Here is a 20,745-nt window from a genome sequence, read left to right as displayed (position 1 = left end):
TTTTTGGTAACATTTAGCTAAAAAGTGTATGCTTGCAATGTATCTAAAGATTAGTTAGCCTATCTGAGATAAAACCTGTTTGATGGTAAAGTGTGCTAAATCAAAATAGCTATAAAGGTGTACGTAGCTAGTATTGTTATAATGACATTAGAATTGTGACTGTTGTATTAGAGTAGTGACTGCTCTATTAGAGTATCTCGATCTTGGCACAAAAACTTAAACTTACTTTCTTTACAGTGTACAGTATAACTGTAAAGTACATTTATAACTGTTGTCTTCTATTTGTCCATTGGCTTTCTATACTTCTGAATACAGTGTGAATGCATGATTCCACGGTTTCTAGTATCAATATAGCACTGTGAATCCAAGGGGGGCAAGGGAAGGGCCAGGGGGGGCACAGCACCCCTTGGCCCCCCCTCAGATCCGCCTATGACTCCACATAAATTTTGTAGGCTTGTTCAACTGACGTAGCTCCCAGCATCACATTGCCAACATATATATTATCACCAATAGACAGAGAAATTGGAGTTCTAAACTGTTACAAATGAAACTTAACTGTTCCGGCTAACAAAAATGGGCTGCAGAGGATCCCAAATGGAACACGGCATAATCTGTACACATCATATTCTGACACTCTTACATCATCAACATCTTTAAACCATAAGAACCTTGTCACATCTCTGTCTGGTTCCTGAATGCCCACTTGCAAAAAGGCCTTCTCGATATCTGCAAGTACTGCCATGGGATGAAGTCGTAGTCAAAATAAAATTCCACAAAGATCTGGTAGAAGTACTGGTCCACGATACAAACACTCATTGAGGCTTTTAGCTCCTTTCTTGGACTTCACTGATGCATCATACACCACTTGTATTTTCGTTATACTTTTAGTAGGTGTCAATATTGGGTGATGAGGCAGATAATGTTTTAAAGTTTCTTTCTTATCTTCAACTGCTCTTTCCACCACTCCTTGTTTTATCTGACTTTGAATAACTTCATTGTACCTCATTAAAAGATCTTTGTCCCTTTCAAAACGTTTTGCTAAAGACCTCATCCTACTCATAGCAACATAAAAATTTTCTGGAAGATCAGGATACTCACACTTCCAAGGCCAAGTAACATAGTATCTTCCATTCTCACAATAAGTTGACTTGTTAAACTGTTCCATGGCTCTATCATCATTGGTAATGTCCAACGACTCTACAATACCAATTGTTTCCAAGTTCCAGAGATCCTCAACATTAGGATTCCCAGTAACTGGGCTGTCAACAGATGACAACAACTTCATTGCTGGTACAACACAGTTAACTTGTGTCATAACAAGATATGATGATACAGGTATCCCCTTCTGACAGCTCATAGGATTCAGGTAACTTCCAGTTAAAATATAACCAATCTTAGATCATATAAGGAGCAGTCCTGATGGTAACACTATCTTCTCCGTACCAACAACTGACCAAAAATAATCTGAACCTATCAATAGATCCACAGCATATGGTTCTGAGTTTCCTACAGTAGGAATAGAATCTGCTAATCTATCAGTTGAAATGGACCTCAAAAAATCCATGTCTGCAGGTTGTAGAGGCCCTCTTTGAATTGGTCCTGTTATTTGATCAATGACACTGGTGTGAAAATGCATACAACATTTGTCCTTTGTTATTACATTAAACTCAACAACATATGTACTCACATCTTGTGGCTTCCTAGTGGCAAAGGTTGAAACTGATAATGACTCCTTGTACTGTGGGGTTAACTGTAATTAATCTCTAAACACATGGCCAGTCTTCAAACAAAGAAAACATCGTCCTTGAGTGAGCAATCATTGCTTACGATCAGACAACTCTCTATATTGATCACACTCATCCTTAAAATGCTCACCTTGACAAAATGCACAAGGATTATACACAAATTTACCTCTCCTTTGAACATTAGCTGCAAAGGTTTCCACAGAAGCTGAGGATGGTTTTATATCTCTGTTATGATCATTTGGGTATCGATTATACCTCTGATAACCTTGATGACTTTCACCATCTCTTACTCCAGTTACATATCTTTTAATGTTAGCAAAGTGTCTCTGAGCATTCTCCTTTGTTTCCACATACTGACTTAGAAACTTTTGCAACAGTTCCATTGCCCACACTTGGTCAAATGTTTTGGTATCCTCTAACCTCAAAATAACATCAAGAGGAAACTTACTAAGAATCTGATGAATCAATATCTTCTGGCCATTAACATTCTCTCCCTTTGATTCCAATTGCCGAAAAACCCTCTCAATATTTTCATATGTTCTCTTAATATCATTAAATCTCTGTGATGCTGTTGATAAATGCTGAAGCTTAGAATAAAGCATCTCAATAATAGAATCCGGTCTTCCAAACTTCTGCTTCAAAAGGATAACAGCCACAGCACTGAATACAATTCCCGAAATAGCTGTAAAGGCTGCTCCACAAAGGGGTCCCTTCAAATAACCATATTTCAACACTTTGGCAATATTTTGTTTATCCATGGACAATTCGAAAACATCCCAAAATTCAGGCCATTTCAAAATATTTTTATCAAAGCTTGGCAGGTGAAGTTTCGGAAGACGCATTGCTGTATCAGCTGATAAGGATGTACCTAAAGTTTGAGGGGTCAACTCTGTTAAAGGCAAACTCTCTTGAACTGCTGTAAGTGATGCTTGTACTGCTGCGTGTTCAATCATGCCTGCCTGAGAAGGGGTCAAGGTTGATACATGACTGGCTTCCAGATTAACCTTGTCACGTTTTCGAGAAATAAATGTTATTCTAGCTTTCAGTCTTGCAACTACTTCATTTCCAGCGATGATAGCTTCAATAAATCCTTCATCTCCTTAAGCAACACGCGTATATTCCTTTTCATTGGTAGCTTTCGCTTCGCCTTTCAAGTCCTTCATTATTCCGGTCCAGTCTTTGTTGCATCTCTCCAGCATCGATACGCTAAGCGTCAACCTGTTTATTAAGGTTTCTGCATCCATTTCATCCTTATCCAGGTCTTCTCCATCAAGTTCAATTTGTAAAAGAATGTTTGCTTCTTCGATAGCTTGTGTATACCTGGGACTTCGTTGGTCCTATAAGCCTTCGAATGGGTCCTGACATCATGAATGTACCCTGCTCACTGTGCCACTTTGTCACGAAAACAAGCCAAAAGTTCACTGTAACAACTGTGATTATTATTGTCAGGACCAAAGAATTGTACATGTACACAACTTTTATAGGGTACATCACGTGAGCTTAATTATATTACATCATTACAATTATAATTAGCTGATACAATAAAATAATCGAATAGTTAAGTCCAGCTTAGTACAGAACCTTGATGACATTTGGTGTTCAGTAGGAACCTATTCATGGAATTATTTTGGGTGTAATTCCCACTGATTTTATACTCCTGAACTGCTCCAGATTGAGAGATTGGGTTGGTTGCTCTGCCATTGTGTTAGTCACTACCTTCCCTTGGGTAGATATAAAAATACTTGTTTGTTGCTAGTATTTAAATAATAGTTAGACACACAGGGCCTTTCGGGTTTCTAAATTCATTGGAACCCTGTATTTTGATGTCTAACTAATTTAGGCCACAGCTCATTCATGTACCTTCGCTGCTGCTTGTTGTACCTTCCCAGCTACTTGTAACAAGAGAAATGTAGCATTCATGAATAGAGCAAGCCCTTTGTAGCTTGTAAAAGCACTTACTAACCAGTTAAATACCCATGCATTGCCATTGTTACAGGCACATAATTGCTGTGTTTTGTATCACCCCAGAGACAGGGATCTATTGATACATAAACAAGGGATCTAGTAGCCAATGAAATTTGAGTATTTCAACTTGCTGTGGTCTAAGACTTAGTATCCCTTTTAAACAGCTTTTAGACTTCACAAAGGCCATAATGACAAAAATCAACCTACTAAGGAGTGATCATTACCTCTTAAAATATACAGCAACTACCAAGAAAATCTGCACTCCCTTACCACCTACAACATAGCCTGTTTGTGCCCCTCCCCTTGCCATCTCCTACATCCACCCCTGTTGTTTTCACTGTAAAATTATCAAAAATTATTGTTTGCTTTCTGAATGGATGCAGTGAAATAACAAGGTTACTAAACCTTAGTACTTAGTGTGTACTGTACATATAGTAAACACTCATTGATATTGTTTTGTATGTTTTAAATCTATCACATTCTGTATTAAACTAGTATATTAAAATTTATTAATTTTAAAAGCTAAGTAGAGATCCAAGCAATAAAAAGTAGTGAAACAAGAGATGATAGATAGTATTACAGCATACTCATAGAAAATCTCTACATTGGCATGTTATTATGATCATTTAGTTCTATGCCAAAGTAGGGATATTCCCACCCAAGCTATGCTGTAATACCATCATTCATCCCTTGCATTTTATTGCTTGGATCCCTACTTCGTTTTTAAATTAATAATTTTTAATATACTAGTTTGTTTATAGCATACAGGTACACAAGGGTGACTGTTCTATTATAGTAACTGCTGTATTAGAGTAGTTTACGTTAGCCAGGGGATGTGCCACCATTTTATATTTCCATTGTGCTAGCATTATGACATCAGCTAGGGCAATAATAACGGGGTGTGTAATCATGATAGATTATTAGGGTCTCAGTGCTTGATAAACAAAGATCACGTTAGTTTATTAATAGACATGGCATTGAACCTATCGTGAAATTTCAGGTACCTACTGAGCACAATAAGTTTGTGGCATCTAAATTTGCTGCTTAAAGAAAGTGTTGATAGGGAAAATTAATGCCTTGATATGGTTTCATTGCAACAAGAAGAAGATGAAGAGTATTATTGAAAAATAAAAGGAAAGACAAAGCGCAGGAATTACAAACTCATCGGAACCCCAAAGACACATCCCACTGGTGGTTTAGCTATTGTAGTATAAAATGATAGCCATTCACTGCTTTGTTTAGGCTCTAGCCTTGCGACTGTGGCCAGGCAGTGAGGCAGGCAGGCAAGCAGGCATGCAGTGAGGCAAAAATTAGGGTTTTAGCAAGTTGTTCTATTTCCAGGTACCCATGCAGTATGCATCAAAACAAAGTTAACGTAGTCGTAGCCATACTACAGTTGTAGTACAAAGTTTTTACAATAACACTACAGTATGGGAGTAGCCATACTACACAGTAATATGCTTCGTACTACGGCTTGGTTCTACGCCTAACTACAAAAGTATTGTGATGTATACATTTTGTCTATAGCTGCTCTAATTTATATTGTAGTATATATGTACTGAGACACAGTAACACTATATGTGACTGGGCCTGCGAAAATAGGGCATGTGGGCACATGATTTTTGCCTACTTTTTCAAACTTTCATCACTCATAACGTTTTGTACCATATTGCTGTGGGAATGCAATTTCCAGCTCTTAGTAAGCATTTAGTTGGCTTTAGGATGCAAGTTACAGAATGCAAATATTCTGTTCCAGTACCGAGATATGACCTGTAAAGTAATGGGATGTAGTTTGTGCCCACATGCCCTGTTTTCGCAGGCCCGGTCACATATTTCCTTCTCCATTCTGTAGGAAGTCAGGCAGCAACCCTGTATATGTGTGCGTAGCCAGTGGCAATATAGACAAGTGTCATGGCGTTACGACTCTACATCAGTTGAAGCGACTCCTCGTGGCTTCAGTTCAAGATGCCTAGCACTGTTGTGCTGACAATTAGTGTTCCACATTTTAATAATCATGCATTTCAGCCTTTTACATGTCAGATTGGTCATGCAGTGAAGGAATTTGGGCATTAACTATCTGTGATGAAAGTGAATTACAACACTGGGACATTAGCTTTAAGCTAACTAGCTATAAATGTCTATTTTTCTACAATCTAGCTGTAATCATCATAAAATTGTTATTGCACTAAGTTTATACAACAGCCAGAGCTTCCCTGTATAATAGTTTCCTGGTGACATCACTGTGTTGTGTTGGGTACAAGCTGTCCTCATTATTTACTTTGCTTGTACCAATACTGGGACTTGCCCTGGAAGTTCCCTATGACTGTTTGCATGCTTGTTAGCTAATTGCTCGCATAGTGCAATAACTGCATGTACTGCAATTTGTAACAACTTATGCTCATACAAACAACTCCCTACTTAGCTACAATTCAGCCACGCACGCAGTGTGGATTGTATACTGTACAATGATGATAGCACCGTGTATGTCTTAAACTTAACTCTTCCAAGTACCCATTTAAAGAATAACTTTACAGCGTATACCCTATTTATTCCAAAAATGGCAGTATTTATATCTGGCTGTAAACTGAATAGAAAACTACGTCAATGTCCTAGAATTAATTGTAGTGTTCATTTGGCTCAATACTGGTTAGGCCTTTATCTATATTACAAGCCGTATGGATGCTGTGCTCAGTGCTAAGCTATACACCTCACTGTGCTACCTCGCCTAGTAATTACAGACCTTATGTACACATGTAGCCAGCTAACTACAATAAAATATTCAGTTATCATACAGTATGATAGTACTGTATAGTAGGAACCACAAAAGAGTAGGCGTGGCCCACAAAGTAACATCGCCCAAAAACCAGCCTTAGTTTTCCCAGATGACAACGAGGCAGTATTGGTTAGGTAAACCTAAGCCCAAAACAAGCTTTCAGATGAACCCGAATAGCTTTCAACAAGTTGCTACGGAATTTAAAAAAATTATATTACGGAATTTTCTACTGACTGACTGACTGCCTGAATGATTAACTGACTGCCTGACTGTAGCTTCCCTTCGAAATGGAAATCCTCCTTATTTCTCATAGTGGCTATTTTGATTGATTTCAGAGGTGCTTTTCGAGCAGTTCTTGAATCGTACTGCTGTGTAACTAGTTGAACATAGCTGACAATGAAGCATGATGGATACTTTGCTTTTCAGAAGATAATAGATATAGCTGGGGAATGCAGCAACATTTCAGATGCAGTATTATGCGTGGGTTCACCAGTCATATTCATTATTTACAAAAAAAATAACAAACAATTACACAAAAAATGGAATTTTAAACTAGAGTAGGGACCATAGCACATTGATAAAAAGTACTGAACAAGCTGGAGAAACGCGAGATATTAGATCACAGTAAAACAATAAGAAGTGCTATATCCCTACCATGCTCAAATACTTTTTTTATCAATGTGCTATGATCCCTACTCTAGTTGAAAATTCCAATATTTGTGCACTTGTAAAGATAGGTAAGCACAAACAAAAGTTTATAAACGTGTGTTATCAGCAAAAATAGTGATTGCTTGAGGACGAGGTGTACATCGGGATTTCTGAGGGGATTTCAGCTCAAAGACACCTGTGTAGCTATTAGAACAAACACATAACACACACACATTAGTTTATACATACTCTGAAAGTGTGGCTAGTAGTTCATATAAGAGCATCTTATAGTTTTCAATGTCCTACCATAGACAGAGTTACTTCCTTCCATGTGAAATCACCAAACGCTAGGGAATTTAGGGCCCAAATGAACTTGGATTGTCAGGGTTCGAATATTCATCAACTAAAATTCATGAATCTTTCGAACTTTTAATAAATGGAGCTGGTTCTTGTTTACAAATTATAAATCATAGCCTATTAAAGGTTAAATGCATGTCTCAAAAGTTTGCAACACACACATGCAGTTGTACTGACTCAACCAACAGTTTCACTGAGAAAACTTCAAATTGAATACCACAAGTAAAAATGCTTGTGGTTACTCAATTAAGCCACTAGGTAAATCATTTCAAACACGTATTGTTCTTGGGGGAAAAAACCTATAATTTTGTAATAATCACAATTGGTAAAAGGTATAATGAAATGTAGAGGGTGGTACTAATGGGTAGATTGTTGGGTTCTGGTGAAGTAAGGTGGTAGCTGTACTGCTGTAAGATGATAATTATTAGATTTGTAAACATGTGTAGTCTTGATATGTGTCTACAAGTAGTTAAAGTGTGCCATTGTAGTACTTCCAGCATAGAAATAACAGAGCTTGACCAGTTATAATTAGACATTGTCCATCTTACAGCTTTTCTCTGTTCCTTTTCGAATTCATTAATGTCTTTAGGCAAATGTGGATCCCACACTGTAGAACAGTATTCTAGAATAGGACAAACCGTAGAACTGGTTTTGGTAGATAGAGAACATATGTATAGGTTTCTTCTATGGTTATTTGATGTGAGGAGAGAAGTAAATTTTACTGTCAAGCGTTACTCCTAGAAACAAATGTCCAGAAATGGTTTGTAATAGTTGATTCTTAATTAAGTTAATATGCTGGTTGTAATTGTGATGGTACATTGATGTACTGGAATGAACCTTTGCTAATAAAGTTCACAATGTCTCATACTTCCAATGTTATCACAAATGTGCAGAATGTTCTTTGATGTCTGAAGATTACTATCTGGAATAAAACCTGCAGCAGTGATACTAGTAGTTCCGTAAAACATGTCATTAAATAGACTTTTCTGCCTAGGCTACATTATATAGGGAATAAAATATGTCAAAAGCACTAAATTTCCTCTACCGTGGTGTAGGCATTAAATAAGTCTACAAGTACTAAATCTCCATTACATTAGTATAGACATTATGTAATGTGATAGCACTAAAATTTTCTGGGAACACAGTAGCAGCTAACAGAATTCCCATGTTAATCTTTTAGTTTGACCACAAAGAGCACTGTGACCTAACTACTTACACACATTACAATGTTTGCAGGCATCATAGAAATGAAACAAGGTCTACACCTGCAGCTATTCCAAGAGTTCATTGCCCATAAAGTATAATGGAACCATGACTATGGAACAGGTTATTACTTCGTGATTAATGTCTGGATAGAATAACATAGATATCAGTAATAATTACTGTTCATTTAACTGTACATGAATCGTAATTTGAAATGTGTAAGTGACAATGCGTCTGTTTTCACCAGTTATATTCAATGGTTGTTGTACAAGGAAAGTGTAGTAAGGACCCAAGATAACTTCATCTCTCTCTTGAAAGAAGTGAAACAAACATGTTGCCACACCTTTGGGAATAAGCTTGGCAATACCAGAACTCTATCCAGAGTACAATATAACGGTCAGCCCTCGGCCATTTTCCGACCAAGTGATGCTGTTGACCGATCAATGTAGCCGTTGGTCGGCCATTTGTGCCGATCAAATTTTTTACAACTGTAATTCTTTATTAGTCTTTATAACATGTAATATTATAGTTATTATTATTGTCGTATCGTTAACTTTCCTTACCGAAGCTATTTAATCACTACGTGAAGTCTCGATCCCGTCAAAGCATCGACTCGATGCGCATGCGTAAGCTAGAGCACTGCACCTCGTATTTGCCCAAATTATCGATTGTGGGTTACTGTCGATGTTGTGAAGAAGCAATCACTACACTGACTACATGAGTGGCGCCTTCCAAGAGAAGAAAAGAAAGTAATGTTTGCGAAGTGGAGGTACGATATTAAGTATAAGATGGCCATTTCGTAGTTATAATCTGTAGAGATGCAGTGGCTGGAGAAAGTGGAATGAGAGTCACGTGATAAAAGTGTTCTGCACACGGAAAGTTCGAGAGTAAGTTTTGATCTATTGCTATACACAAGAGAAACTTTAGCAATAGCTAGTTGATAATTCAATCTGTACTGACTCAACACCACTTGTAACAAAGCATTTAGCCTAGCTAAGTCTACAAACTGGCTGTACAATACATTGATTCATAGTTTTTTGTTTGTAAAATATGTATGCAGCAACACAAATTTGTACAAGTATTACTAATAAACAATTAATTCTCTGTAAAATGCATGTGCATAAAGTTCAGTGATAAGTAGCTGAAAGTGGTCTCAGATTCAATCTCAGAGTGATCCTTTTTAAACAATTTCCTGGGGGGGCATGCCCCCAGATCCCCCTAGAAGGCTTGTGCTTCGCACTGCGGGGTGTGCTTCGCACACTAGGATAGTACACCTCTATCTTATGGCCATGCAATTTCAGAAATGACCAATCAAATTTACTTTTGATTGGCCATTCTGTCCTAGCAATAATTTTCCCTTATATTGTACACTGCTATCATTAGCCATTTTGCTTTAACGCTATCATGTTTTCACTTACTGTAGTGGCCAAATACAGCAACCATTAACAATAGCACACAGTAAATGAACAGTTACTGAAATATTTGTGTAACTCTCTGCAATCATTAATCACAGGGTAATATGCCATTAACACTCTTGGTTACTATTGTATACTCTTGGTATAAGGACCTATTTTATTGTTTAACTGTGATTTAATACCATGCACTACTCCAGCTTGTTTCAGTACTTTTTATTGATTTGCTATGGTCCCTACTCTAGTTGAAAATTCCAATTTTTTGTGTACTTGTAAAGATAGGTAGGTATAAACAAAAGTTTATAAACATGTGTTATCAGCAAAAATAGTGGTTGCTTGAGGACGAGGTGTACATCAGGGATTTCCAGGGGGATTTCAGCTCAAAGACACCTGTGTAACTATTAGAACAAACACATAACACACACACATTAGTTTATACATACTCTGAAAGTGTGGATAGTAGCTCATAGAATAGCATCTTATAGTTTCTGATGTCCTGTATAGACAGAGTTAGTTCCATGTGAAAATCACCAAACACCTGTGTAGAGAGAGACAATACAGTATAGCAAGAATAAAATAACTACATAGCTAGCTAGCACTGAGCATACAATGATCAGCTACCTACCCATCTAAAATGTACGTGGCATAGCATGATCGTAGTTTCCATTCCACTACTTTGTACTAAATGTTGTAGTACGATGTCAAACTACTATACTTTTTACTGCTGCTATGGTTAAACTTCAACTACATTTGTGGTATAGTGCGTGGGTATGTCAAAGGCTATCACCAGTGTTACAAATCAGTTGTAAACCAGTTTACAAATAATTGTAACATGGCTATGTACCTCGTTTGGCCACACAGTCTCACCACTAAGTAGTTCAATGACTTTATAAACAAAACCAAATACCAGACCCACACAGGAAGTCACAGTACAAGGCTAATATATCAAGGACTGACAAGGAGGTAAATCATTCTGGAATGAATAAACACGCAACAGTGCACTCGTCTGAATGAATGGGGAAGCAGTACAAATGCTGGGCTGTATTGGTATCTGTATACCACCCGCACATTTATCAATAAATTAAGCTAACCAAGGCTATTATAGTGCTGCACCACTCAACAATCAATATCAGACACTTCAGCTACACCCATCTAAATGATCCGAAGCAGACAAGCAGTACAATGACTGGAGTGATTGGCATCAATAATGGCACCTAGTTGCTCGTACATGACAAACACGCTACCAATGAATAAACTTGCTATTTTTATTCTGTAAATTTAGACTTGCACAATTGTGTCAGATTTGGTCACAAATATTATAGTATACAAAACTTTGTCAATAACTTTAATAGAGTATGCGCCTGTTGACAAAATAGTCTAATAAAACGGTCATTTAGGCATTTGGATAATCTACTGTCCACTGTATCTGTAGTGTGAGCCTTTTATAATAGGCATAGTACATGTGTAACTACTGTATAGATAGCTACTATGTATATACAGTATTAGTTGTATACAGTATGGTATGAATAATTATACAATACATATTTTACTATCTATAGAGTGGGAAGAACATACTACATATTGCAGTAGAATACAATCGTTTTGAAGTTTCCAAGTGGATTATTAACCAAAATGTTGTTCCTGTGGATAGTACTGATAATGTGAGTGTAACAGTGTTTGTGGTAGTGACTGTATATATGTACGTGTGTATGTGGTAATATTTTTTTGTTAATTTGCAAGTGATGTTTAAAAGTTGCTATGCCTGTATAATTGTGGTTTGATTTCTATGTAATGTACAATTATTTATTTTATTTATTATAATTTACTGGACAGACAGATAGTGTCTGATGCGTGCAGGGGACGATTCCAAAAGAATACATCACAATCATACATATTACATCTACAGTGATATTTGCTATAAAAAGTTGTCAATCAAGAGTCGAGTTAATTATTGCTTGCAGCTTGAATTTGAACAGGGGTAGAGTTACTTTCAATTAAGCCTCAAGGTAAATCATTTCAAACTCGTATTGTTTGTGGGGGGGGGAAGCTATAATTTTGTAATAATCACAATCAGTAATAGGTATAATGAAATGTAGAGGGCGGTACTAATGGGTAGATTGTTGGATTCTGGTGAAGTAAGGTGGTAGCTGTACTGCTATAAGATGGTAATTATTAGATTTGTAAACATGTATAGTCTTGATATGTGTCTACAAGTGGTTAAAGTGTGCCATTGTAGTAATTCCAGCATAGAAGTAACAGAGCTTGACCAGTTATAATTCGACATTGTCCATCTTGCAGCTTTTGTCTGTTCCTTTTTGAATTCATTAATGTCTTTCGGTAAATGTGGATCCCACACTGTAGAACAGTATTCTAGAATAGGACGAACCATAGAACTGGCTTTGGTGAATTGAGAGCATTGTATAGGTTTCTTCTATGGTTATTTGATGTGAGGAGAGAAGGAAGTTTTATTGTCAAGCATTCATTACTCCTAGAAACAAATGTCCAGAAACAGTTTGTAATAGTTGATTCTTAATTAAGTTAATATGCTGGTTGTAATTGTGATAATACATTGATGTACTGGAATGAACCTTTGCTAACAAAGTTCACAATGTCTCATCCTTCCAATGTTATCACAGATGTGCAGAATGTTCATTGATGTCTGAAGGTTACTTTCTGGAATAGAACCTGCAACAGTGATACTAGCAGTTCCGTAAAACATGTCATTAAATGGACTTTTCTGCCTAGACTACATTATATGAAGTTTAACCAATTAAACTAACTTAATTTAGCGACTGTTTACAATGTGGTTTTTTCTTTGATGGTGTGATACTGACCTGATGGTAGTGGGCTATGTGTGAGTCACTTTTAGTGTAGCGAGCACAGTTGGTATCACTAACATTCGTGATCAAGGATTGAAAAGGTGGCAATAACTAGAAATGGGGTGATCATTAACTGGAGAATAATTGTTGCGCATGTGTCGGACAAAAGGCACGTAGAAAAATGTCAAAAGGCATGGCAAGGCTGTTTATGAGTGTACGCTGCTAGCCTATGATAATACCACAACGCGAGAGAACTTAAAAATGCACTAAATTAGGCTGGGAGCTCATGACCCACCTGGCGATACCAGCACTCAGTGAATGGCGGAAACTGATGAGGAGGCATTTTACAACAACACTGAACACCACGGCAGTGGACCAGGCTGCGGAAACAGTATCATGTCCAGCAGAAATAATAGTAAAGGCGATGGTAGATGATGGCAATGGACAGAACTGGTTGTAGCAGCAACACCAAGCAAGAACCATCGATGAACGACGTCATTCCCATGCTGGTCAGAGAATTCAAGGTAAGGTGGTGCAGGGATTGGTCCCGTGCTGATTTCACGGTACAATGTACTCAAGCCTAGATTCAGTTCACAGTGTGGAACTAATAATCTGCCAAAAGAACTGGAATCACAACAGTATACAAGAAAAAAGCCATACCAGAAAAATTCAGAGCCACAATGTATACACTTAACATACCTTTACTTCCAGCTATCTCTTCTATAGCATATCTTGGAGGAGTTTTTGCTCGTTTGATGATTTCCCACAGATCTCTCTTCAGTGAACTTTTTGGATATGCTATACCTGTGAATCATCATACAGTCACATACTGAAACAGTGACAGTATATGCAAACTGCCTTACATTTCTTATCTAATCATTCCTTCAGCTGTGCTTTTTGCCACTTTTGCTTTAGTTGCTCCTCCAAATAGCGACTGCAGTTAATACAGTAATGTTTACAGTTGACAAATTTAACACCTACCTGTGATAACTGCCATTGCCCAGTACAATCAGACAATTAGCTGGTAATGCTGGAAGTAACCTTTCTTGAAACCATCTTTCAAAATTCTCTGCATTCATTTCTTGATGGTAATCTGCTGCAGATCCTTTCTCGGCTTTAAAAACTCAATCACAACTTGAAAGAACAACTGCGTTTACTCGATACTTGACATCATAGAAAATTACGGGGAATCCATCCAGTAGTCTCCTCCTATAGTCCCCCCAGTAGTCTTATCAGCCTCTACCCAGGCTCTGGACCTTCCATCATTTGCATTGGCCCAAGCCTCATCCAAGTACACCACTGGTTTTCCTTCAGTTCTGTTGCGCCTCATTCGTCTCAAATATTTATGACGCTGGTGGACTATGCGGGGCTGCTCATAGTATACCCTGCATGTATGTGTAGTAAAATTAAAACACACAAACTGGTGCAATGCTAACCTCTTGTCATTAATGGTTTTATGCTTGAATCCCATATCCTTTAATACCCTCCTAAGTGATGTTCTCCCCCCGGAGAAAACACCATCATTCCGAAGTTTTGACTGTAGATGGAGTAACAAAGTCAAAGGCTTGAGCGTTCGAAATTCACCCACCAAAATCTTCGACAGTGATAGATTTTCTTTCTTGTCATACAACGAATGTATCTTTCGTCTGCCTTTTTCTTGGCATAGAAAACCCACCTTTCTTGCTGTACTCCATCCTCGCTCTTACAATAGATGACTCTGAAATCCCTACGTGGCAAAATGAATACCAAACCAAGCTGCGAAGAAAATATTTTATACCAGTGGCCTTCGAGATTCTCTGCTTCACATTGATGGAAACTTTAGACTTCTTCATTTCTTGCTCAAAGTAGTCCCATAGCTTCATGAGTAGAAACTTTGTTTGGCTGTTTAACCTATTTTCAAGAGGGTTTCACTCTGCACTCACTGATGCTGCACAGGATGCCATATTTTTGACAATCAAGTACGTGCCTATTACATGAGCTTATGAATAAATGCGTCATGAACATCATGTTTAAAGCCTTTGATTTTTATGACTTCTTAATCAACAACCCAGCAATTAATTCAATGTGAACATACTACAGACTAGACGATAACACCCCTGGTGCAAGTTCTGGAGTACACGACTTATTGATGGAAGGTGAAAATGATGATGATAATGTTCTTGGAACAAATTTAGAAGTACAGGCCACAGTGATGGAGGATGAGAATGATGTGAATTTTAGTGATGACACCTCTGCAGCAAGTTTAGAAATACAGAACATACTGATGGAGGGTGAAGTAATGCTGATCCAGGCAACAACAATCCTGGGACAAGTTCAGAAGTACAGAATGAGGGTGAAAATACCTACAATGATGGAGAACCACAGACAAGTGTGAGTGTCATTGAATCAATAATTGCTAATGGTGTGACAAGCAGTGACTCAGATACTGACAGTACACTGTCAACAAGTGAAACTAACTCTATTGATAGTAGCTTGGAATTTTCTCCCACTCCTTTGAAAAAGGTTCATACTGTAGTTGGTCCAATTGAACTTGACAATAGTACGTTTTTATGCCAAACTACATAGCTACAACAGTTTATTGACCAAGTAAATGCAACTACAGAATGCTACACACCAGAGTGCACTGGAAATTAACTTATCCCTATAAATGTAAGTTTTTGTAGGACTTGGTGGGTGTGTAGTGATTGCATTTAAGTGTAATGGTTGTGCTGAATGAATGATTGATTTAACAAGTTCTGTTAATGTTGCATTTTCTCATCTCCTGGGTGGTAGTGTGGCTGTACGTTGCTTTTATAGCCAGTGGCTCAATGCATTAACAGTATAATGAAGTTTTGAAGCGAGGCTTAGGGGTGGCAGCAGTTACTACCAAAATCTTTTATGAAACAATTAAACTGTTGCATCCCATTGTGAATACCATGGTAACTGAGATGTGTGAAATGGCTAAAAGTGAAATGAAAGCACTTGATCTATCAATGGTTGACAGTTGGCAGCGGATAATCACAACTTCAGATGGAGCATGGTTGAATACAGTCAAAACTGTACATTCACAATAAGAAACTATGTCAACAATTCTTTGCTTTATTTTGTACACTTGTGCATGCACGAAAAGGACAGGATCAACTGTATAATGGTGCAGAAGGACATGCAGCTGACATTTCTTTTGGTCATGCTAAAGAATACAAGGCTAATATATCAAGGACTGACAAGGAGGTAAATCATTCTGGAATGAATAAACACGCAACAGTGCACTCGTCTGAATGAATGGGGAAGCAGTACAAATGCAGGGGTGGATTGGTATCTGTATACCACCCGCACATTTATCAATAAATTAAGCTAACCAAGGCTATTATAGTGCTGCACCACTCAACAATCAATATCAGACACTTCAGCTACACCCATCTAAATGATCCGAAGCAGACAAGCAGTACAATGACTGGAGTGATTGGCATCAATAATGGCACCTAGTTCTCGTACATGACAAACACGCTACCAATGAATAAACTAGCTATTTTTATACTGTAAATTTAGACTTGCACAAATGTGTCAGATTTGGTCACAAATATTATAGTATACAAAACTTTGTCAATCGCTTTAATAGAGTATGCGCCTGTTGACATAATAGTCCAATAAAACGGTCGTTTTGGCATTTGGATAATCTAATGTCCACTGTATCTGTAGTGTGAGCCTTTTTTAATGGGCATAGTACATGTGTAACTACTGTATAGATAGCTACTGTGTATATACAGTATTAGTTGTATACAGTATGGTATGAATAATTATACAATGTATGTTTTACTGTCTATAGGATGGGCAGAACATTCTGCATATTGCAGTAAAATACGACCATTCTCAAGTTGCCAAGTGGATCATAAACCAAAATGTTGTTCCTGTGGATAGTACTTACAATGTGAGTGTAACAGTGTTTGTGGTAGTGACTGTATATATGTACGTGTGTATGTAGTAACATTTTTTGTTATTTTGCAAGTGATGTTTAAAAGTTGCTATGCCTGTATAATTGTGGTTTGATTTCTATGTAATGTACAATTATTTATTTTATTTATTATAATTTACTGGACAGACAGATAGTGTCTGATGCGTTCAGGGGATGATTCCAAAAGAATACATCACAATCATACATATTACATCTACAGTGATATTTACTATAAAAAAGTTGTCAATCAAGAGTCGAGTTAATTATTGCTTGCAGCTTGGATTTGAACTGGGGTAGAATTACTTTCAATTAAGCCACAAGGTTAATCATTTCAAACTCGTATTGTTCTTGGGGGAAAAAGCTATAATTTTGTAATAATCACAATCAGTAATAGGTATAATGAAATGTAGAGGGTGGTACTAATGGGTAGATTGTTGGGTTCTGGTGAAGTAAGGTGGTAGCTGTACTGCTATAAGATGTTAATTATTAGATTTGTAAACATGTGTAGTCTTGATATGTGTCTACAAGTGGTTAAAGTGTGCCATTGTAGTAATTCCAGCATAGAAGTTAACAGAGCTTGACCAGTTATAATTCGACATTGTCCATCTTGCAGCTTTTGTCTGTTCCTTTTTGAATTCATTAATGTCCTTTGGTAAATGTGGATCCCACACTGTAGAACAGTATTCTAGAATAGGACGAACCATAGAACTGGCTTTGGTGAATTGAGAGCATTGTATAGGTTTCTTCTATGGTTATTTGATGTGAGGAGAGAAGGAAATTTTATTGTCAAGCATTACTCCTAGAAACAAATGTCCAAAAACAGTTTGTAATAGTTGATTCTTAATTATGTTAATATGCTGGTTGTAATTGTGATAATACAGTGCATTGATGTACTGGAATGAACCTTTGCTAACAAAGTTCAGAATGTCTCATCCTTCCAATGTTATCACAGATGTGCAGAATGTTCATTGATGTCTGAAGGTTACTTTTTTGGAATCAAGACACACGATAGTGTGTCGTGCGGCCCAAGAAGCTGGCGCGCCACACCGTGAGTATATTAACAGGAAGAAAGAAAACGTCATTTTCACACTTTTGTATCTCGGTGATAGCTTATCCGATTGAAACCACATTTGCTGCAGAGTTGCCCGCCAGCTAGGGGAGTCTACATTCCAAATTTGAAGGAAATCACTCAAGCCATTTCCGAGATATGAGCGGCGAAAGTTTCGTGTTTTTTTCTTGGTTTATTTTATCTTCTTCGTCTTTTCGCACACTTGCAAAAATTGCTATAAATCGCAAACGTGTGCTCCGATTGGCTTGAAATTTAGCACACAGAAAGGGAGTCCAAAGGCGCATCCTAGCATCAAATTTGGTGCAAATCCGATGAATGGTTCAGGCGTTATGACCGATTATTCGCGTAAAACAAGATCGATTTGTTGTCACTCCTACAGGGTAAACCGCTTCATGGAATGAGCTGAAAATTGCTATGTATATGGAGTAACCATCGTAGGAGTGCCTTTTGGTAGTTTGAAAGGAATCGAGATTAAGACCATGGAGATATGACACAAAACCCAACCTGTGTCACAATTACGCGATCGATTTTTAGCAATAAAAAAGTATTAGTTTTTACGCCTACTAGGCAAACCGCTAAGAGCAATGAGCTGAAAATCGGTGTATAGCTGGAGTAATCTTCATAGAAAGTCCTTGCAGTAGTATAGAAGAATTGGAGTACAAACCACTGAGTTATGATTCGAAAGCCAACTCTGTGTAGCAAATGCGAGATCGAGATACTCTAATAGAACAGTCACCCTAATAGAGCATTCAGCTAATTTATTTACTCCATTATAGAATTCTATTACATTACAAGTTATTCTGTAGGGAGTTCAGCTGCAAACAGTTAATCTTATAGACAGTTCAGCAAGAAGCAAGTCACCCTGTGGAGAATTAAGCTATAATTATATCACTGTAGAGATTCAGAACATTATACAAGTCACACTGAAGAGAGTTCAGCTATAAACAAGTCATGCACCCTGTAGAGAGTTCACCTACAATTAAATTACTCTCTAGAGAATTCAGCTACACACAAATCACTGTGCAGAGAGTTCAGCTACAAACAAAACACTTTGCAGAGAGTTCAGGTACAAACAAATCAATCTTTAGAGTGATCAGCAACAAACAAATCAACTTGTAGAGAGATCAGCTAGAAACAAATCAACCTGCAGAGAGATCAGCTACAAACAAATCAGCTTGTAGAGAGATCAGCTACAAACAAATTACCCTGTAGAGAGATCGACTACAAACAAATCAACTTACAGAGAGACCAGCTACACACAAATCAACTTGTAGAGAGATCAGCTAGAAACAAATCACCCTGTAGAGAGATCAGCTACAAACAAATCAGCTTGTAGAGAGATCAGTTACACACAAATCAACCTGTACAGAGATAAGCTAGAAACAAATCACCCTGTAGAGAGTTCAGCTAAAACAAATCAACCTGCAGAGAGATCAGCTACAAACATATCACCTTATAGACAGTTCAGCTACAAACTAATTACCCTGTAGCGAGATCGACTACAAACAAATCAACTTGCAGAGAGATCAGCTACACACAAATCAACTTGTGGAGAGATCAGCTAGAAACAAATCACCCTGTAGAGAATTCAGCTACAAAAAAATCAATATGCAGAGAGATCAACTACAAACAAATCACCCTGTAGAGAGATCATCTAGGAACTAGACACAATGTAAGGAGTTCAGCTACAAGCAATACACCCTGTTGAGATTTCAGCTACAAACAAATCAACCTGTAGAGCGATCAGCTAGAAACAAATCACCCTGAAGAGAGGTCAGCTACAAAAAATCACCCTGTAGAGAGATCAGCTAGAAACAAATCACCCTGTAGAGACTTCAGCTCCAAACAAATCAACCTGCAGAGAGATCAGCTACAAACAAATCACCCTGTAGAGAGTTCAGCTAAAACAAATCAACCTGCAGAGAGATCAGCTACAAACAAATAACCTTATAGACAGTTCAGCTACAAACAGATTACCCTGTAGAGAGATCGACTACAAACAAATCAACTTGCAGAGAGATCAGCTACAAAAAATCAACCTGCAGAGAGATCAGCTACAAACAAATCACCCTGTAGAGAGATCAGCTAGAGACTAGACACAGTGTAAGGAGTTCAGCTACAAGCAAATCACCCTTTAGAGAGTTCAGCTACAAACAAATCAACCTGCAGAGAGATCAAATCACCTTATAGAGAGTTCAGCTACAAACAAACTGCCCTGTAGAGAGATCAGTTACAAACAAATCAACCTGCAGAGAGATCAGCTACACACAAATCAACTTGTAGAGAGATCAGCTACAAACAAATCACACTGTGGAGATCAGCTAGAAACTAGACACAATGTAAGGAGTTCAGCTACAAGCAAATCACCCTGTAGAGATTTCAGCTGCAAACAAATCACCCTGTAGAGAGATCAGCTAGAAACTAGACACTATGTAAAGAGTTCAACTATAGAAGAGGTCACCTTATAGAGAATTTAGCTACAAAGAAACCATCATGTAGAGAGTTCAGCTGCAAACAAATCACTCTGTATAGAGTTCAGCTAGAAAAAGTCACCTTGTAGAGAGTTCAGCCTCAAACAAATTACCGTATAGAGAATTCAACAACAAACAAATCGCCCTGTAGAGGGACCAGCTAGAAGAAGTTACCTTGTAGAGAGTTCAGCTACAAAGAAACCATCATGTAGAGAGTTCGGCTACAAAGAAAGCACCATGTAGAGAGTTTAGCTGCAAACAAATCACCTGTAGAGAGTTCAGCTAGAAACAAATCACCCTGTAGAGATCAGCTAGAAGAGGTCACCTTGGAGAAAGTTCAGCTTCAAAGGAA

The 20,745-nt window shown here is 37.7% G+C and overlaps 3 protein-coding genes across 3 annotated transcripts in view; 1 reads left to right on the top strand and 2 right to left on the bottom strand.

Annotated features, from left to right (window-relative positions):
• The window catches only part of LOC136256562 (uncharacterized), a 396,868-nt gene that overhangs the window by 83,985 nt on the left and 292,138 nt on the right, over window positions 1-20,745 (top strand). The window contains exons 8-9 of the mRNA XM_066049542.1: window positions 11,663-11,764; window positions 16,728-16,829. The gene's annotated coding sequence lies outside the window, so the exon portion shown is untranslated. The remainder of the gene's footprint in view (window positions 1-11,662; window positions 11,765-16,727; window positions 16,830-20,745) is intronic.
• Window positions 758-1,357, bottom strand: LOC136258514 (uncharacterized). The gene has a single exon (XM_066051857.1). The coding sequence runs from the start codon at window positions 1,355-1,357 to the stop codon at window positions 758-760; it is 600 nt and encodes a 199-aa protein (XP_065907929.1).
• LOC136258424 (uncharacterized) lies at window positions 1,817-2,698 on the bottom strand. The gene has a single exon (XM_066051764.1). The coding sequence runs from the start codon at window positions 2,696-2,698 to the stop codon at window positions 1,817-1,819; it is 882 nt and encodes a 293-aa protein (XP_065907836.1).

Source organism: Dysidea avara, chromosome 1 (assembly GCF_963678975.1).
Source record: "Dysidea avara chromosome 1, odDysAvar1.4, whole genome shotgun sequence".
Lineage (NCBI taxonomy): Eukaryota > Metazoa > Porifera > Demospongiae > Dictyoceratida > Dysideidae > Dysidea > Dysidea avara.
Note: the sequence above shows the minus strand (reverse complement) of the source record. Positions and strands in the feature narration are given on the sequence as shown.